Source organism: Molossus molossus, unplaced genomic scaffold (genome assembly GCF_014108415.1).
Source record: "Molossus molossus isolate mMolMol1 unplaced genomic scaffold, mMolMol1.p scaffold_m16_p_5, whole genome shotgun sequence".
NCBI lineage: Eukaryota > Metazoa > Chordata > Mammalia > Chiroptera > Molossidae > Molossus > Molossus molossus.
Window position 1 is genome coordinate 48,227,040 of NW_023425388.1, and position 20,096 is coordinate 48,247,135.

General features: G+C 42.5%; 1 protein-coding gene across 1 annotated transcript in view; it reads right to left on the minus strand.

Moving 5' to 3' along the window:
• Positions 1-20,096, minus strand: part of MCF2L2 (MCF.2 cell line derived transforming sequence-like 2) — a 248,930-nt gene that overhangs the window by 132,148 nt on the left and 96,686 nt on the right. Inside the window, exons 11-13 of the mRNA XM_036243245.1 lie at positions 17,695-17,886; positions 12,583-12,774; positions 2,488-2,665 (exon numbers count right to left, since the gene is read on the minus strand). Coding sequence (XP_036099138.1) covers positions 2,488-2,665; positions 12,583-12,774; positions 17,695-17,886 — 562 coding nt within the window. The remainder of the gene's footprint in view (positions 1-2,487; positions 2,666-12,582; positions 12,775-17,694; positions 17,887-20,096) is intronic.

Genomic DNA, 20,096 nt, shown 5'->3' on the forward strand with positions numbered 1-20,096 from the left:
TCATGCAAACACTAAGCATAAGAAAACTGTGATGGCTGTATTAATATCAGACAAAAATAGACTTCAATACAAAGAGTTTTACTAAAGATAAGGAGGGAATGAGAGATTTTATAACTATAAAAGGGCCAGTCTATCTGGCAGATAAAACAACTATAAATATGCATCTTTTTGAAAACAGAGTTTCAAAATACATGAAGCAACAAATAGCATATACATCATGTCCAAGAGTGCTTTCTCTCAAGAATGTATGACTGCTTTAACATTTGAAAATAAATCACTGTAATCCATCATATTAACAAAAAGGGAGAAAACTATATGATCATCTCAACATACAGCACCAAAAAAAGCATCTGAAACATTCAACAATCATTCATGATGAAAACTCTAATTAAACTAAGAACAGAAGGAAACATCCTCACCTGATAAAAGGCATCTGAAAAAACTTACTAACCTCATACTTCAAAGTGAAACAACTCTTTCTCCTAACACTAGAAAAAGACAGAGACGTTTGCTTTTACTATTCTATTCAACATTGTACTGGAGTTCCCAGCCATTAGAGTAACACATGGGAAAAAAAGACATAGAGAGTGAAACAGGAGAGGTAAAATTGTCCCTATTCAGGTGACATGATTGTATTTCCCTTTAGAAATATATTCCTATTGAGAGTTATATATGGTAATTCTATTTACTATAGGGTTAAAAGAAAACATGAAATTCCTAAGACCTGTATGTACACTAAAAACTGCTATAATGCCAAGATAAATTAAAGAGGACCTAAATAAATGGAGAGCTATAATATTTATAATCAGAAGACTCAATATTGGTATAACAGTTCTCCCCAGTGCAATCTCAATTATAGTCTTAGCAGAAATCAAAAGGGGATTCTAAAATTTATATGGAAATGAAAAGGACCTAAAACAGCCAAAACAAGAGAAAGAATGAAGTTGGAAGACTTACACTACCTGATCCCAAGGCTTAGCAATAAACTATAGTAATCAAGACCACATGGAAGAATAAACTCAGAATGGATAACAAACTTAAAAGTAAGCCGAGGGCCCTGGCCGATTTGGCTCAGCAGTTAGATGTCAGCCCGTGGATCAGAGAGTCCTAGGTTCGGTTCCTGATAAGGGCACAGTTTGTCCCTGTCCCCTGTTGGGGTCATGTGGGTGGCAACCACTCGATGTGTCTCTTTCACATCGATGTTTCTCTCTCCCTCTTTCCCTTCTGCTTTATCTGAAGATTAAAAAAAAAAAAAAAGTAAGCTGAGGAATCACAAAAGTCTTAGAAGAATCACAAAAGTCTTAGAAGAAAACATAAACATCTCAGACATCTCTCATAGCAATATTTTTGCTGACATATCTCCTTGGGCAAGGGAAACAAAAGAAAAAGATGAATAAATAGGACTATATCAAATTAAAAAGCTTTTCCACACCCAAAGAAACCAACAAAATGAAAAGACAACTCACTATATAGGAGAACATATTCACCAGTAATACATCCCATAAGCTGTTAATTTCCAAAATATATAAAGAACTTGTACAACTCAACACCAGAAAGACAAAACAACTCAATTAAAAAATGGGCAAAGAACCTGAATAGACACTTCTCTGAAGAGGACATACATGGCTAATAGACATATGAAAAAAATGCTCAACGTCACTAATCATCACAGAGATGCAAGTGAAAACCACAATGAGATGTTACCTCACACCTACCAGAATGGCTACTATCAATAAATCAACAAACAGTGCTGGGAGGATGTGGAGAAAAAGGAACCCTCATGCACTCTTGGTGGGAATGCAGTCTGGTGCAGCCACTATGAAAAAAAAGTATGAAGTTACCTCAAATTATTAAAAATAGAACTTCTTTTTGCCCTGGCCGGTTTTGCTCAGTGGTTAGAGAGTTTTCCTGCAGACCAGAGAGTCCTGGGTTTGGTTCCCACTAAGGGCATGTACCTCGGTTGCGATTTGTCCCCAGCCCCTGTTGAGGTCGTGTGGGTGGCAGCCACTCGATGTGTCTCTCTCTCACATTGATATTTCTCTCTCTTCCTCCCTCTCTCCCTCCTGTTCTATCTGAAGATAAATGAAAAAATATCCTCAGGCGAGGGTTAAAAAGAAGAATAAGAAAAAAAAAGACCATGTGGGTATAAGGATTTATCTATTTTTTAAATATTTTCAAAGAACTAACTTTATCACTTCATTGCTAATGAAATCTGGTGGGACTTTTAAATGTCCTTAATGGAGTCTCTTTTATGTGGATGTTATTTATGCAGTTATATTATTCCTCTGCTAGACTGTGAGTTTCTCCTTGCATCCAGGCACTAAGTTTTATCAAACTTTGTAAGTCCTCAACACCTGTACTATTTTATATCTGTAGCTTGTTTTAAATAATATCTGTCCAAACAGCAACCAGTACTCATATTAAACAACCACAATCTCCACCATCATGAGAACAAAGCCACAAAGCTTCCTTTCCCAAATAACCTACCCAAGGTAGAGGGCTGGCTGCTTTTTGGTGACACCCATTTTGGGGAGGACTCAGGATGTGGGGCCACAGGTTGCACAGGGCGAGTCTGTCTGGCTGCCAGTTTCATCAGACTCATTTGCCTTTTGTGAAATATTTCTTGTACATCACTCAGCTTCTGTAGGACTTTCTGGGCTTTGGCCTGCAGAAACAAAAGCAAACCATGAGATCCTTCTGCACTGAGCCTGAGGACAATACGCATTCCCTTTCTCCCATCATTCCCTCTCCCCCTCCCCAACCTCCCTCAGGTGACCCTTCTTTGGCCATCCACACGCAAGTCATCCTGCATCTTGCCTTGCACCAGAATTGTGCTTCCAGGAGTCTGCATCTCCCACCTGATTGGCTATGACTGCATCCTTTTCACTACTGCATCTCCAGTGCACACTGCCTAGTGCTTGGTAAATACATGCTGAGTGGATAAATGTCCACGAAGCCATGTCCATTCATGGGAGAAAAGGATGGCATAAGCCATGGATGGAGAGCATTATGCCAACTTACAAAATAAAAGAATTTAAAAATTAGGACTATACCCTGAATAAAGTCCCTGGTAGAGAAAAGAGTTTAAGTGTTCTGGGGGAAAGAGTTGGCTAAGTTCTGAAACAGGACCAAGGAAACCACATGCACCTATAAAATAAAATAAAAATATACATATTTAAATGCTATTCAGTGTGACTCCTTTTCCTATAAGCAGGAAAGAAATAAACTGAAGAAATACCAGGGACGAGATGAAACTCACAGATGTTTCCATGACTGACGATGTGCTCTAAGGCAGAGAGAGGTTCAGGAGACTACGAAACAAAACTCGAATGTCTTTCAATTTCACTAAGGTCTGAATTCAGCTGAACATATTTTTTTCGGCCTCACTTTTACCATGACAGCCCTCTAGCTCTGGTGGGTCACCTTTTCTTTGTCATGCTGACATGTCTTGTGGATGATTTTAACCACCAAAGAAGGGACCCAGAATTAGAAGAGCTGAACCATGCAGGGTGCTTTGAGGATGCCTAATTCCGAAAGCACAGGCTCAGCACACACCCACAGAGGTTGCCACATTTTGCAACTGGAAACATAACTTTATCTTTTTTATACTGGGCCATCTTCTGAGGGAAGGAGCCAGAATCTCTGAGGCAGGACTGGAGTGTCAGTTATAGAAAAACGGTTCCCCTACAGCCTGCGGGTCCTGTCAAGGCTGACCTCTGCACCAGGATCTGGGGCTCGCCACTCTCTTTGGAGGGTCTGCGTGATGACCTGCGTTGTCCTATAGTAACCACTAGCCATATGAGGCTGTTCAGCATCTGAAATGGGTCTGGTCTGAACTGAGCTGTGCTGGCAGTATAAAACAGACACGGGATTTTGAAGACTTAGCATGAAAAAAAGAACATAAAATATCTCAATTTTTATATCAATGGTATGTTGAAATAATATTTTGGACATAGGTTAAATAAAATATTATTAAACTTGATCTTGTTTCTTTTCACTTCTTAAAATGTGGCTACTAGAAAATCTCATTAGCTCACATATGTGACTTACATTATTTTTCTAATGGACAGTGTTGGTCTGGACCAGGGTTTGGAAAACTATTTCTGTAAAAGTCCAAACAGTAACACTTTCAGGCTTTGCAGACCATCTGGTTGCTGTGGCAATTACTGCATGCTGCTTTTGCTGCATAAAAGTAGTCACAGATCACAGACAACGTGCAAATGAGTGAGTGTGGCTGTACTCTGATGAAACTTGACTTACAAAATTAGATGGCAAACAAACTGGACAACCTAGGCAAAATGGAAAATTTTCTAGAATCACACAGTCTCCCAAAACTGAACTGGGAAGAGAGAAAAACTGAACAGACAAACAACAACTAAGGAAATTGAAGATGTAATCAAGAAACTCCTAGCAAACGAAAGCCTAAGCCTGGATGGCTTCACAGGGGAGTTTTACTGAACATTCAAAGAACTAACACCCCATTCTCCTCAAACTATTCAAAAAAATTCAAGAAGAAGGAAGACTTTCAAACTCGTTTTATGAGGCCAGCATAATTCTAATTCCAAAACCAGATAAAGACACTACAAAGAAAGAAAACTACAGGCTAATATCCCTGATGAACATAGATGCCAAAATCCTTAAAAAATATTAGCAAATTGGATCCAGCAATACATCAAAAAAATTATTCACCATGACCAAGTGGCATATATCCCAGGGATGCAAGGCTGGCACAATATTCACAAATCAATAAATTTGATACACCACATAAACAAAATGAAAGATAAAAACCATATGATAATATCAAGAAACGCTGAAAAAGCATTTGACATAACCCAGCACCCATTTCTGATGAAAACACTCAGCAATTTGGGACTAGAGGTATCATATCTCAACATAATAAAGGCCATATATGACCAATCTACAGCCAACATCATACTCAATAGGCAAAAACTGAAAGCATTTCCCTTAAGAACAGGAACAATACAGGGATGCCCACTTTTGCCACTTTTACTTAACATAGTACTGGAAGTCTTAGCCACAGCAATTAGACACAAAGAAAAAATAAAAGGGATCCAAACTGGAAAGGAGGAAGTAAAACTGTCATTATTTGCAGATGACATGATATTGTACATAGAAAACTCTAAAGACTCCATCAAAAATCTACTGGATTGAATAAATGAATTTGGCAAAGTGGCAGGACACAAAATTAACATCAAGAAATGGATGGCATTCTCATACACCAATAATGAACTCACAGGAAGAGAAACTAAAAAAACAATCCCATTTACCACTGCGGCAAAAAAACTAAGATCCCTAGGAATAAACTTAACCAAAGAAGTTAAGTACCTATTTGCAGAAAACTATAGGACATTGAAAAAAAAATAGAGCAAGATATAAAAAAGCAGAAGCATATACCTTGTTCCTGGATTGGAAGGATTAACACCATTAAGATGTCCATTCTACCCAAAGCAATCTATAGATTCAACGCAATCCCCATTAAAATACCAATGACATATTTCACAGAACTAGAACAGATACTTCAAAAGTTTATATGGAACAACAAACAAACAAACAAACAAACAAAACCCGAATAGCAACAGCTATCTTGAAAAAGAACAAAGTAGGAGGGGGTCACAATACCAGATATCAGGTTATTCTACAAAGCCACTGTAATCAAAACAGCCTGGTACTGGCACAAGAACAGGCATATACATCAGTGGAACAGAAAAGAGAACCCATAAATTGACCCAAGACATTATGCTCAATTAATATTTGACAAAGGTGGCAAGAGCATACAATGAAGTAAAGACAGCCTCTTTAATAAATGGTGTTGGGAAAATTGGACAGCTACATGCAAAAAAATGAAACTAGACCACCAACTTATACCATACACAAGAATAAACTCAAAATGGATAAAAGACTTAAACATGACTTGTAAATCCATAAAAATCCTAGAAGAAAATGTAGGCAATAAAATTTTAGACATCACACACAGCAGAATTTTCACTGATATAATACCTAAGGCAAGAGAAATAAAGGAAAAAATTAATACACGGGTCTACATTAAACTGAAAGGCTTCTGCACAGCAAAAGAAACAAGCATCAAAATTGAAAGGGAACCCACTATATGGGAGAGCATGATTGCCAATGATACATCAGATACATCAGATATGTAGAGTACTCATACAACTCAACAAAAGGAAGACAAAGACCCAATTAAAAAATGGGCAGAGGACCTGAATAGGCACCTCCTCAAACAGGACATACAAATGGCCAAGAGACCCATGAAAAAATGCTCAGCGTCACTAATCATCAGAGAGATGCAAATTAAAACTACTGAGAGGTATTACCTCACACCTGTCAGAATGGCCGCCATCAACAAATCATCAAACCACAAGTGTTGGCGAGGGTGTGGAGAAAAGGGGACTCTAGTACACTACTGGTGGGAATTCAGACTGGTGCAGCCACTATGGAAAACAAAATGGTGTTTCCTCAAAAAATTAAAAATGAAACTTCCATTTGACCTAGTGATCCCACTTCTAAGAATATACCCGAAGAAGCTTGAAATACCAATCAGAAAGAATATATGTACCCCTATGTTCATAGCAGCACTATTTACAATTGCTAAGATCTGGAAACAGCCCAAGTGTCCATCAATAGATGAGTGGATAAAAAAACTTTGGTACATATACACAATGGAACACTATGCAGCTGTAAGAAAAAATGATCTCTTATCCTTTGAGATGACATGGAGGGACCTGGAGAGCATTATGCTAAGTGAAATAAGCCAATCAGAGAAAGATAAATACCACATGATCTCACTTATTTGTGGAATATAATGAACAAAATAAGCTGATAAAAAAAATATATACCCAGAGACACAGAAAGGAGTACGCTTCAGACTGACAAACCTCAGAGGAGGGGGGCAGGGAGGAGGGATGAGATAAACCAAAGAACTCAAATGCATATATGCATAACCAATGGACACAGACAACAATCCTGTGTGTGTGTGTGGGGGGGGGGGGGGTCGGGAGGAGGGTGTCTAGGGGAGAATAAGGAGAAACATCCATAACAAAAATAATTTAATTAATAAAATTAAAAATAAAAAAAAAATTAGATGGCAAGCAGCTTTGGCCCACAGGCTATACTTTGCTGACCTCCTAGTCTAGACTAAGCTCAGGGTCTGTGTTTAAAGAGTCTTTTCAGAGAATGTGCCTCTGGCCTCAGGAAGCACAGCTGTACAATGCACAAGAGGTTCTGATAACACAGCTATGAGTCCAAGTCCCCAAAGAAACCAAATTCCCTTATGTCAGGGTGATGGCAATGTCAGCTTGATGGTGATTAGAATTGGTGGCCAGCCACTACTACCCTGCCCTTCTAGCCCAGTGATGTGTTTGAGGAAATTGAGACTCAGGTGTTAACTGCTGCACAAAGATAAAAAATCTAACTGAACAAATGAATGGGTGATGTACAGTGTGCAGCCCTAGTGTGAGGTCAGTGCCACAAACTAGAGCCCAATGGCTCACCATGTGGACTGGACAGGACTCAAATCATCTTAGCTTTTTTGCATCTATCCCTTAAGATCCCAGAGTGAACCCTGCAAATAGTTCACTGAGTTAAACTGAGGCATTCAGAAGAGACCCTAAATTCTTAACCTCAGACCAGGGGAGGTTGGTGCAAGATTAAAAACTGCAATCACACATCCCCCCCTACCCCCCACCCAAGCCTTTCCTCTCTCCTCTTTTTACTTGCAAATACATTCTCCATATCACAATTGGAATTATCTTTCTATCTTCAGGGTTATCTTTCTAAAATGTAAATCTGATCATGTAGCTTACCTGTTCAAAAGCCCTGCAGTGGCACCTCACCCCTCATCCTGTAGCACCAGGCTCTTCATACTTGACCCTGACCATTGCCTGCCATGTGCCTCACTGTACCCCAGCATTGCTGGGGAAATGTTTGTCTTCTACTACATCGCCAGCATGTTTTGTATTGTATTCTCAGAATAAAGCACAAACTGAGTACCCAATCAACATCTGAAAAATTGAATTTTGCTATTTGCTACTGAGGTTGTTGTATTCGCTGCATTGGATGGTGGGAGTGAATGAGGGAGAAAAATCAAAACAGGAGCACTAAGGGGCAGCACAGTCGCCATGTCTCAGGGAAATGCCTTGAGCCTCAGACAGACAGGGTGGCTGCTACAAGAACAACAGTAATGGCTAATATTTTTATGATCATTATGTCTAAAATGTAACAGATTCAACCTTTTAGACAGAGTACCAGTTTTTTTCTTTCTTATTATCCTCACCCAAGGACATTTTTTTCCATTTTTTGTTCAGATAGAGTGGGAGGGAGAGAGAGGAAGAGAGCGAGAAAGAACATCGATGTGAAAGGGACACATTGAGTGGCTGCCACCCGCATGACCCCAACCAGAGCCGGGGTAAACTGCAACCGAGGTACATGCCCTTAGTGGGAACTGAACCCAGGTCTCTCTGGACCGCAGGCCAACGCTCTAACTGCTGAGCCAAACCGGCCAGGACAGAGTACCAGTTTTTTATAAACAAATTTTATTATTTAGAATAGCTTTAGATTTACAGAAAAATTGCCAAACAGTATAGAGAGTTTCCCTATACTCCACACCCACTTTCCACTACTATTAACTGCTTATATTACTATGATACATTTGTAATATAATACAATACATTATAATATAATACAATATTAATATACTGTTTTTATTATTTAAAAAATTATTAGTATTAAATAAAGTACATACTTTATTTAGGTTCCCTTAGTTTTTACCTAATGTGTCTTTTCTGCCCCCCCCCCCCCCCCCCGGGTCACATCAGGATACCATATCACATTTAGTTGTCATGACTTCTGCTTCTCTTGGCTGTGACCATTTCTCAGCCTTTCCTGGTTTTTGATGACCTTGACGAGTATTGGTCGGGTATTTTGTAGAATGTCTCTCAGTTGGTATTTATCTGATGTTTTTCTCAGGATTAGACTGAAATTATGGTTTTTTTGGGGGGAAGACCACAGAAGTAAAGTGCTATTTTCATCACATCATATCAAGGGTACATACTATCTGCATGACTTATGACTGTTGATGTTGACCTTGGTCACCTGGCCGAGGTAGTATGTGTTAGTTTTCTCCACTGTCAAGTCTTTCTTTAATCTCTCCCTTCCCACACTGTACCTGTTGGAAGAAAGTCACTATGCACAGCCCACACTTAAGGACAGGGACATTTTGCTCCACCTCCTCGAGGGCTAAGTATCTACATAAATAATTTGGAATTCTTCTGCATGTGAGATTAGTTTCCTCTCCCTATTTATTTATTTATTCCATCATTTATTTATATCAGTATGGGATCATGGAGATCAATTTTATACTTTGGATTGCAATCCAATGCTACTCTTAATTTTGTTGCTCAAATTGTTCCAGCTTTAGCCATCGGGAGCTCTTTCAATTCCCTCCAATGTCCCATCATTGTGGTTGGCTTTTTTTTTTTTTTAGCAGTTCTTTACTTTTTGGCATTGTAAGATGCTCCAGGATGACCTCGTATATTTCCTGCCCCCATGCTAGAATCAGCTATATCGCCAAGGAGCCTGGTCTCTTTTATTAGAGAATGATGTTAGAAACCTAGATCTGGTGCTAGGTATGCTTATTGATACTGGTGTCTCATTGCTTCTAAAGGCCCTATCTACTGTCCAAGTAAGGAGATACATATGTCTGTACCAACCTGTGCATATACATATATCTTGGAGTATTTCTACATGTAAAAAGTACCAGTTTTAACAACAAAGTCATTTCCCCTCAGTGGATAAAACTTTTTCTGACAAATAGGATATTTAACTTTATAACCTAGAATTTTACTTCAAACCAAAATAAGAATAGATGGGCCCTGGCCCATCTTTGAATATTCAGTGGTTAGAGCGTCAGCCCACAGACCAGAGAGATCCGGGTTTGGTTCCCGTCAAGGGCATGTACCTCAGTTGCAGTTTGTCCCCAGCCCCAGTTGGGGTTGTGTGGGTGGCAACTAGTCGATGTGTGAGTCACACTGATGTTTCTCTCTCTCTCTTCCTCCTTCTCGCACTCCTGCTCTATCTGAAGATAAATGCAAAAATGTCCTCGGGTGAGGATAAAAAAAAAAAAGAAGAAGAATAGATGGGCTTTGGGGATATTTTGGTCTGTTTATTCTTTTAAAAAAAAAACAACTGATTTGAGAGAGAGGAGAAAGGAGAGAGAGAGAAACATCTATTGGTTGTGTTCCGTGTGCAACTCAACCAGGGATCTAACCCACAACCTGCATACCTGGGTATGTGCCCTGACTGGGAATTGAACCCACGACCTTTTGGTGTAGAGGATGACGCTCCAATCAACTGAACCACACTGGCCAGGACTTGGTCTGTTTTACATATAGGAATTTTGAAAAGATAATTTCTCTTCTAATCTTCTCCTTCCTCCATGTTTCTATCTGTTTCCCAGAGGTGGCTTATTAAATTTTATTCACTTCCTGGTGAGTGGTCAGGAAGTTTGCTGAATTTGGCCAGAACTGCATAAGCCTCCCTGGTTGACCTGGTATACTTACTTGAGCAGTGAATGGAGTTGGAGCTGTGTGAGACTGTTCTGCCTTAGGAATGACCTGGGTCTACTGATACAGGGTGTATAATATAGCACCAACACCAGATGGGCCTTCTTGTTCCTTGTGCAGGGAAATGAAAGGGTCCTTGTGTTGGGGGAAGGTTGTCGGCCCAACCCACCACCCACCCCACCTGAAGGTCACACCTTTCCACCAAAACTCACTGGGAAGAGTCAGGGTAAGACCCACTAAGGTACAACTCCACACCGAGCTGATCACACTGCACTCAGTCCACTCTCATACCTGCCTGCCCACTTGTTCAACAAACATGGATTGGACACCAGGCACAGGCTAGGCACAGGGACACAGAATGGAGGAGGCTCCTGCCCTTCAGGAACTCCCAGTGTAATGAAGCAAGACAGTTAGTAAAAATAAATAATTGGAATATAGTGTGGTGTCATACTAGAGAAAAGGCTCTTAGCCTGGGTCCATGGATGGACTTCAGGGTGTCTCCTAAAATTAATTATAAAAAGTTATATACACTTGCCCTGGACAGTTTGGCTTAGGGATCAGAGTGTTGGCCCGTGGACCAGAGCGTCCCAGGTTCGGTTCCCACTAAGGACACGTACCTTGGTTGCAGTTTGTCCCCGGCACCGGTTGGGGTCGTGTGAGTGGCAACCAGTCGATGTGTCTCTCTCACATTGATGTTTAAAAGAAAAAAGTTAACACACTGAATATTCCCTGTTTGTCCCCCACTACACCTTCTCTACCCTACTGTGTCCCAGAAAGCCTAACCTGTACAGACTGTCACATGGGTTCACTTGCCTATGGGCTTTCAACTGGCTTTGGCCAATGGGAAGAGCCACCGGGAAATCTGAGAGAAGAGAGAAAAGTAGAGGTACACATTTTTCCACCAGTGTATTCCTCTGCCCAAGGCCACGGCCCTACTAGCTGCCTCTCTTACAGTCACAGCTGTATTGCTTCCTGGGTCCCCTTTGTCTTCCAGGATTAGGGGTGGTAACTGCTCCCTGTTTCTTCCTAGCCCCAAGGTGCTTCACCATTCCTGTTGGGTTCCCTAAATCCTGCCTATGTCTTTGTAAAGACTGCCTACATCAAACTCCCTTAAAATAGGTGAGTCAGAATCTCAAAGGGTTCCATGACTCAAAGAGGTAAAGCAGCCATTCGAGCTGAGGTGCATACAACGTGATGTGGATATCGGAGGAAGGTGTGCTATCCATAACTCCACTAGCCGTATGAAAAAGTGCTCCTCTCAAAATGCAAATCCAATCAAGGTATTCCCCTGCTTAAATTCTGTAGTGGCTTCCCACTGCTCTTAGAATAAAGGCCAAACTCCTTAATGTGGCCCACAAAGCCCCACCTCACCTGTCCCTCTCTAATCCTACCCCAAACATTTTTTGTTTGCTCGCTGTAATCCAGCCATCCTGACCCTTGGGTTCTGCATTGTGCCAGGCTCCCTCTAGCCCTGAGGCCTCTGCACATACTGTTCCTCTGACTGGAAAGGACCCCCCATCTTCTCTCCTCATTCTCTAGGACTTGGTTCAAATGATGCCCCCAGTCCAGGTCAAGTTCCTCTGTCACATACCCAGAGAGGACCCTGAATCCCAGCTCCGGAGCACTTAGCCCACCTTGGAACACATTTTTGTGTTTTGCATTTGACATTTGTTAATATCTGCCTTTCCCACTAAACTGTAAGTTTCATGAGGGATGGAATGATGTCTATTTCTGTTCACTGTTGTGTCCTCAGCACAGTACATGATGCATTCAAGATGCTCATAAGGATTTATAGAGAAATGAATGACTGAAGGTGATATTTGAGTCAGACTGTGAGGGGTCAGTTTGCCAGGAGTCTAAGTGGCCACGTGAGGGCTCAAGAACGGATTAACCTGCTCAGTATATCCTACCTGGACTTTCTTAGGCAACAGGGAATGGCCAATGCCTCCTTCTCAACCACAGGATGAAAATAACCCATCCACATTACCTTTATGTTGGGAGTGAGAATCAACTCAAACTGGTTGTAGAACTCCTTGGGGTTGGGCAGCTGGTTATCCTTCGCAGTGTGCAGGAATGCCTCAATGTCGTTCAAGGCAACTTCAACACCCTCTCGCGACTGGCACTTGTCTACAGCTTGGGAAGCCAAGAGGTAGATTCCCGCTTCACACCACTGGCTGACCTTTTGAAAAGAGACACAATGCTCTGTGCAGTTAGCCTGGCTGCGACTCAGCCACCACAGTCCTCAGGAGGTCTGAGCTCCTCGGGGGTGTACCAGGGTTCTGACACAATAGGAAATTGTCATGGAACAGCGTCAAGTCAAGAGGTCTAACCACTGTAAATACAACTGTGAGGGGGGCAAACCAAAACCTATTTTACATCTGACTTCGCAGGGAAGTCACCCAATCAGTAAAATGAATCGTGTAAACATTCTTCCCTTTTCTACTGATAGTAATTATACCCCACCAGGAGAAGAAAGTTAAGTACTTCTTTTTTTTTTTTTTTTTGAATTTATCTTTATTGTTGAATGTATTACAGACATTCTTCATTTTTCCTCTATTGACCCCCTCCTCCCCACTCCTGCCCCCCTCCTGACTTTCCCCACACTGTTGTCTATGTCCATTGGTTATGCATATATGCTTATAAGTTCTTTGGTTTATGTCTTCCTACCCCCACCCTTCCTTCCCTTTGAGGTTTGTCTGTCTAACAACCAATTTGTACTTCTTAATTCTTTCACCTTTTTTACCCATTCTCCCAAACCCCCTCCCATCTGGCAACCAACAAAATGTTCTCTATATCTATGAGAATGTAACTGTACTGCTTGTTCATTGTGTTTGTAGATTCCATTGTTGATAGATATGTATTCATTGCCATTTTGTTTGTTCATATATTTTATCTTTTTCTTCAAAAAGACCCTTCATCATTTCATATAATAACGGTTTGGTGGTGATGAACTCCTTTAACTTTTTCTTGTCTGGGAAAGTCTTTATATGGCCATCGATTCTAAATGACAGCTTTGCAGGATAGAGTAATCTTGGTTGTAGGTTCTTGGTTTTCATCACTCTGAATATTTCTTGCCACTCCCTTCTGGCCTGCAAAGTTTCTTTTGAGAAATCAGCTGACAGCCTAATGGGAACTCCCTTGTAGGTAACTAGCGGCCTTTCTCTTGCTGCTTTTAAGATTCTCTCTTTGTCTTGAACCTTTTGCACTTTGATGATGATGTGTCTTGGTGTGGGCCTCTTGGGGTTCATCTTGTTTGGGACTCTCTGTGCTTCTTGGACTTGTATGTCTGTTTCCTTCACCCAGTTAGGAAAGTTTTCTGCCATTATTATTTCAAACAGGTTTTCAATTTCTTGTTTTCTCTCTTCTCCTTCTGGCACCCCCAAGATGCGAATGTTGGCATGCTTGAAGTTATTCCAGAGGCTCCTTACATCATCCTCATTTTTTTAGATTCTTTTTTCTTTTTTGCTGTTCTGATTGGGTGTTTTTTGCTTCCTTATATTCCAAATCAATGGTTTGCTTCTTGGCTTTACCTACTCTACTATTGAATCTGTGTAAATTATTCTTTATTTCAGTTAGTGCCTCCTTAATTTCTGACTGTGCATCCTTCATTTCGGACTGCTCATTTTTTATGTTCTTGAGGTGAGGACCTCAAGGACTAAGTTCATCGAGCATCCTTATAAGCAGTATTTTGAAATCAGCATGTGTCAGGTTGCTTATCTTCGTTTCGCTTAGTTCTTTTCCTGGGGTTTTGTTCTGTTCTTTCATTTGGGACCTGTTTCTTCGTCTCCTCATTTTGGCTGCCTCCCTGTGTTTGTTTCTATGTATTACTTAACGAGAGGTATGGGGCTAGCTGAGACCAGATGCTGCTTGTTTGAAAGAATTAGGAAAACCTGAAGCAGAATCAAAGACCTGTGGTAAAGCAACTGGCAACAGCTTGGGTGAGCCTGAAAGTTGGGTGGGGTGGGGCCTCAGGGAATCACCAGGGTGGGGCAACCAGTGTGAGCCAGGTTGCTGGAGTCCCAGATATGGTGGCTGTCTGCCGCCCCAGGGAAGGGCTCACCAAAGGAACAAAGGCCTCTGACACCACATCTGTCCAGGAGAAAGCTGTCTCTCCAGCCCTCGCTCCAGTGCCAAACAACTCAGTTCTTCCCCATATATCTCTGGTGCCTTTCAAGCTGCCTCCCCCACACTGGAGCCTGGAGGGTGTGAGTCTGATAAGTCCCTGCGCAGGCCCTTTAAGAGGAGCTGCCTCGGGCTCCAGCTGCCTCAGCCTCCCTCAGCCTCAGTTCCCGCTGGTTTTTCCAGCCAGAAGTTATGGGGATTCTCTTCCTGGCACTGGAACCCTGAGTGGGGCGCCTGATGTGGGACAGGGACCCCTCAGTCCTCAGGGAGGACCTTCCAGCAAGGCATCCTTCTAATTTTTTTCCTCCACGTGTAGGTGTGGAACTAGCCTGTCCACCTCCGCCCCTCCTACCAGTCTCAGTGTGGCTGCTGCTTTAATTCCGTAGTTGTAGGACTTCCATTCAGTTTGATTTCAGGTGGTTTTGAATGATGGTTGTTCTGTAGTTTAGTTGTAACTTTGATGTGGTTGTGGGAGGACACGATACTGCGTTTACCTACGCCGCCATCTTGACCTGAAGTTGAAAGTTAAGTATTTCTAAGTTTGGTCTAACTACAGAGAAATGTAGCCAATGATTTTTCGAGTTGGCCTTCTAGGCCACTTGTCTTGCCTCCTACTTGGTTACAAGAACACAGGGTAATTAATGAGGCATCAGACCCCACCCCCACATGCTTTCCTGGGGGAGGGACTGTCCTTTCAACAAAACCACCACTTTCTTCTGCCCACATCTGCCCTTATTGTCATCTGTCTTTCCCAGGGAAGCATCCAAGAATGACAAGTTCTGTAATTCAGAACAGCAATATTCAAACTTTCCAGACTGTAGGATGAAATTCAATAGGTATTAAATTCTAACAAGTCTAAAGCTCTAAACAAAAAGATGTGATGCCTGAACATTTATATGAGAAGCGGCTGCCAGTAAAAGTACACCTGCATTTCCACTCCACGTGACCTGAAGAGCTACGCGAAATAACTGCACAGGGTGGAGAGCACTCCAAAGGAGTTATCGCTAGGTAGGAAATTACAGGCAACCTAAATCTGTCTTTCTTCCCCTAAATGATTTACACTGAATGTGTACTACTTTTAAAATAAAAAAACAATAAAGATATTTAAAGATTAATGATTACCACTGTGTGGGGATGAGAATGGAAGTCGGATGTGCAGGCATTTATCAGAAATTTTCCCCTCCTCTTTCCTACATTTTTGCATTTTCAAAATAATATTAAATCATGCTTTAATATATACTGTGAAAACTGTCTTGAAACATCATACCTAAATCTGCAGAAAATATTAAGCTGAGGTCTTCTGCAGCGTTACAGTAGCTACTTGCTCTCTCTCTCACACACACACTCCACACCTCAGTTTAGTCTGTTATCTCTGGAGCAAATACTGAGAGGAAAACGGTAGTTGATCCTGCAGAGAGCTCAGCACACAGAGCAGGCTGTGCAGCAGGTCCTTCTGAACCGCTTGCTTCCGCAACAGCTGTATTTCATCAACATTAAAAGGCAATGGGATAGTGTAAATAGCTCGGGTGGGTGCCCCCAGCCTTGGAGAGAAAGAGCCATAGGAATGGAGCGCGTGGACTCGGCCATGAGCCATGTGCGGCCTGGGAACAGCTGACAGGGAAGGCTCCATGAGTCAGTGCCCCTGCTGACTGGGCACTTGTCTAAGAGATCACTGCCAAAGGGCACCAGAGGCTAAACTCCCTCCCTGTGAGCCCTCTGCACACACAGCATTGCTGTCTGGTCTAAGGAGTCTGAGGTTAGGAATTTGGCAGTCCTGACTTCAAATCTTCAATCCCCTATTTACTCCATGTGCAGACTTGGGCCATCACTTATCCCAGGGTTTCTCAGTGCATCCCTGAACCGTCTGCACCAGAATCACCTGGGCACTTGCTGAAAACACCAATTCCTCGGCATCACCCCAGACTTACTGAATCTCAGTCTCTAGGGTGGTACACCAGGGAATCTGCAATACAGCAAGCTCACCTGGCGATTCTAATGCACTTAATGTTGCAATCCACTGGCTTAACTGTTGGGAGCCGACTACATGCCTGACAGAGTCCACGGAGCCTGGAGATCTTGAGTCAGAGACTCGACCTCCCCCACAATCTCAAGGAATTAGGCTTGCATTGTGTTTATGCAGCTCAGGGCCAAGTGTGACCCAATGTACCTTGAAATACCTGAGATAACAGACTGGGTGTCCCTGGGTGCTCCTGCTATCCGCAAGGCAAACTAATTCTATACATTATTGTTGTAGCCCTGGGCTATCAAGACGATCCTATTTTCTTATATCACTAAACTTTTGCTGTAAGATATAAAAGGCATGTAATAAAGCATATCGAGGCTGATCCCGCTGAGGACAGTCCTCCTGATCCCATATTTGTGTCATTGTCTTCATTCCCAAACTCAGGGACTCTGTTCTCCAAGCTGGTTCCTGGCACAACCACGATGAATATTAGTTTCTGCTTCTGTAAAATGAGGCCATTAATACCCTTCTCATAATTTGTCTTGAGGATTAAACAGATTACATAATTATGCTCTCAGTGGGCACATAGGTGCTCAATAAATGGTAGGAGTGTATAATGGTCATTGTAACAAACCTCTCCAAAAGAATTCACAATCCGATGCCTTCAGAGGAGAAGCACTTTGAAAATATGTATAGTGCTCGGTCTCTGTATGCCTGAAGGAGAATAAAAACATGTCCCACAGGGCCAAGCCAAAACACATACTTTGTCTGGCTCCACACAGAGGAAAACAGACTTGATTCATTCTAATAGGATGTGGTGGGATGGCTGAGGCACTTTTGACCTTCAATGCCTCTATGACCTAGAATCTGCAGCTTTTAATGCCTCTTGAACACTGTTTCATATGAAGCTCTTTATCCTCTCAGCAACTGTATGGGGCAGGGAGGTCAGGTATGATTAAGACTGCCTTACAAAAAGTTTTACAGACATCATGGTCACAGGTTTGTTGTGCTTACCTTGTCCAGCTGTCTATGCAACTCTAAAGACTTTCCTAAAATGTCATATTTTTTCTTGTTTTCATTGATGAAGTCATCACAGAGGTGCCTGAGCTCCACACACTTGGGTCTGATGGAGTCCGCTGCATAGTGGTGGCTTTGGATGAGCTGGTCCCCAATTATTGCAAGCAGCCGGGCTTTTTCCAAGGGCTCCTGCAAAGTGAACATGCACAGCCAAGCATCACAGCCAGGTCATGGTGAGGCTGATATGTGCTTGAGACTGTGTGCTCCAATTCTAGAGGCGGCTAAGGAGATGCTGATTGAGATTTTAGGTGGAGAATGTGGGGCTGGGGAACCTGGGCAAACTCTTCCTTTCTCAAGAAGTCTGGCCTAGTCCAGGGTCATCTGCACTCTGGAGAAGAGCAAGTCATTTATTCAAGTATTTGTTGAGTTCTGGGGTAGGCACTGAGGATATAATGTTAACAAGTCAGAAATTTTCAGCCGAATGGAGAACTCACATATTAAATAAGTGATACAAATAATTAAATTATTACAATGTGATAAGTTCTAGGGCAGAAATGTTATAATGCACAGAATAGGAGACTCTGAATTCCACTGTCCACTAACTGGACAAGGACAGACATGTGGCCCTGAGGAGAATTGGGAATGAGCTAAAAAGATTTCATTTGGACAATTCTATGGGGAAGTCATGAGACTCAAGAAATATGTTCACCCTGGCCGGTTTGGCTCAGCAGTTGGAGCATTGGCCTGCAGACCAGAGAGCCCCAAGTTCAGTTCCCGCTAGAGGCACGTACCAAAAAAAAAAAAAAGTATGTTCATTTAAACCCCTTCCTGCGACCACAAGCTCACTGTCTGCTCTGACCTCATCTGTTCAGTAACCACATCTCCTCCCTCTGTCTGCAGAGCTTGCTTTGTTCTAACCACATGTGCCATATTTTTCTGATTTCAATCCTCACAAGTTACTGAGGCTTACCATGTGCCAAGCATTATGCCGGTACCAAGGGTTCCGTGGTAAACAAAGCAAGCAAAACCCCCTGCCCTCATGAAACATATATTAATAGGAGACACACGCAATGAACAATTAAATACATAGATTACATAATATCTTAGATAGTGATGAGTGCCATGAAGAAAAATCAAACAGGGAGGGAAGGGCAAGCAGCTGCTATCATGGATGGGATGGGGGAGGGAAGAAGGACTCACTGAGAAGGTGCTATCTGAGCTGTGCTGAAGAGCTAACACAGCAGGCCTGAGAATACTATCCTGAGAAAGGCCTGCTTGCAAGGTTGGCTCTTGGGTGGCATCTTGGAATGTCAGGAGGGGTCCTATCATCCCCATGCAGAATGGCTCACCATACCTAAACTGTGCAAACAGTATGCTTTATGCTGGACCCCTGCTTTCTTTCTGGGAGTCTGGATTCTGGTATATGCCAGGCAGAGGCTACCTACATGACCAGCTCCCAGTAAAAACTCTGAGACTGAGCACTGAGCTTCCCCGGTAGACAGCATTGTACAATGTTGTTACAGTGCATTGCAGGAGGGGTTAAGTGGGTCCCTCGGGACACCACAGGAAGAAGACTCTAGGAAGCTTGCGCCTGGTATCCTCTAGAGTTCACCCCGGGCTCCTTTTCCCTTCACTGATTTTGCATAGTATCCTTTCACTGTAATAAATTATAACCATAAGTATGATTATATGCTGAGTGCTATGAGTCCTCCTAGCAAATCTTCAAATCTGAGTGTGGTCCTGGGAACCCTTGACACAGGTGCCAAGACCTGAAGTCAGGGACAAGCCATGTAGTACTTGGCTGAGAGGCTGGAGCATGTCTGACATGTTCAGGTAGCAGGAGGAGGCTGTGGCTGGAGCAGAGGAGTGAGCAGGAAAGGAGCAGGTGGTGCAATCAGTGAGCAAAGAGACCCGATCTAGGGAGGGCCTTGGTGCCATTGTGAGCACTTGGCTTTCACTCAGTGTAACATGGGAAGCACTGGAGGTTTTGAGGAGAGGTCTCATTCATATAAGGATTGCTGCAGCTGTGGTGTCAAGAATGACAGAGAAGAGGCAAAGCAGGGAGACCAGTTCGGGGCTCCTGCAGTCATCCAGGTAAAGGATATGGCTTAAACAAGGCTGGCAATCAATGCCTTCCCCAGGATGCTCCTCCCAGGGCTACTCGGGTCTAAGCTCTCAGTTCACCTTCTGGCAGGCCTTCTCTAAAGACTGCCGTTTCTAAAGCCACTCGCTGCAACCCACCCACTCAGGCCCTCTCCCTCACTTTGTTTTCATTTTCTAACAACACTTACCTCTATCTGAAAGTATCTTAGTTTACTGCCATGTACGAGTTCTCCCTCCTTTACCCACTCCCACCAATATGTAAGCTCCATAAATATTTGATCAATAGAATGAATGAA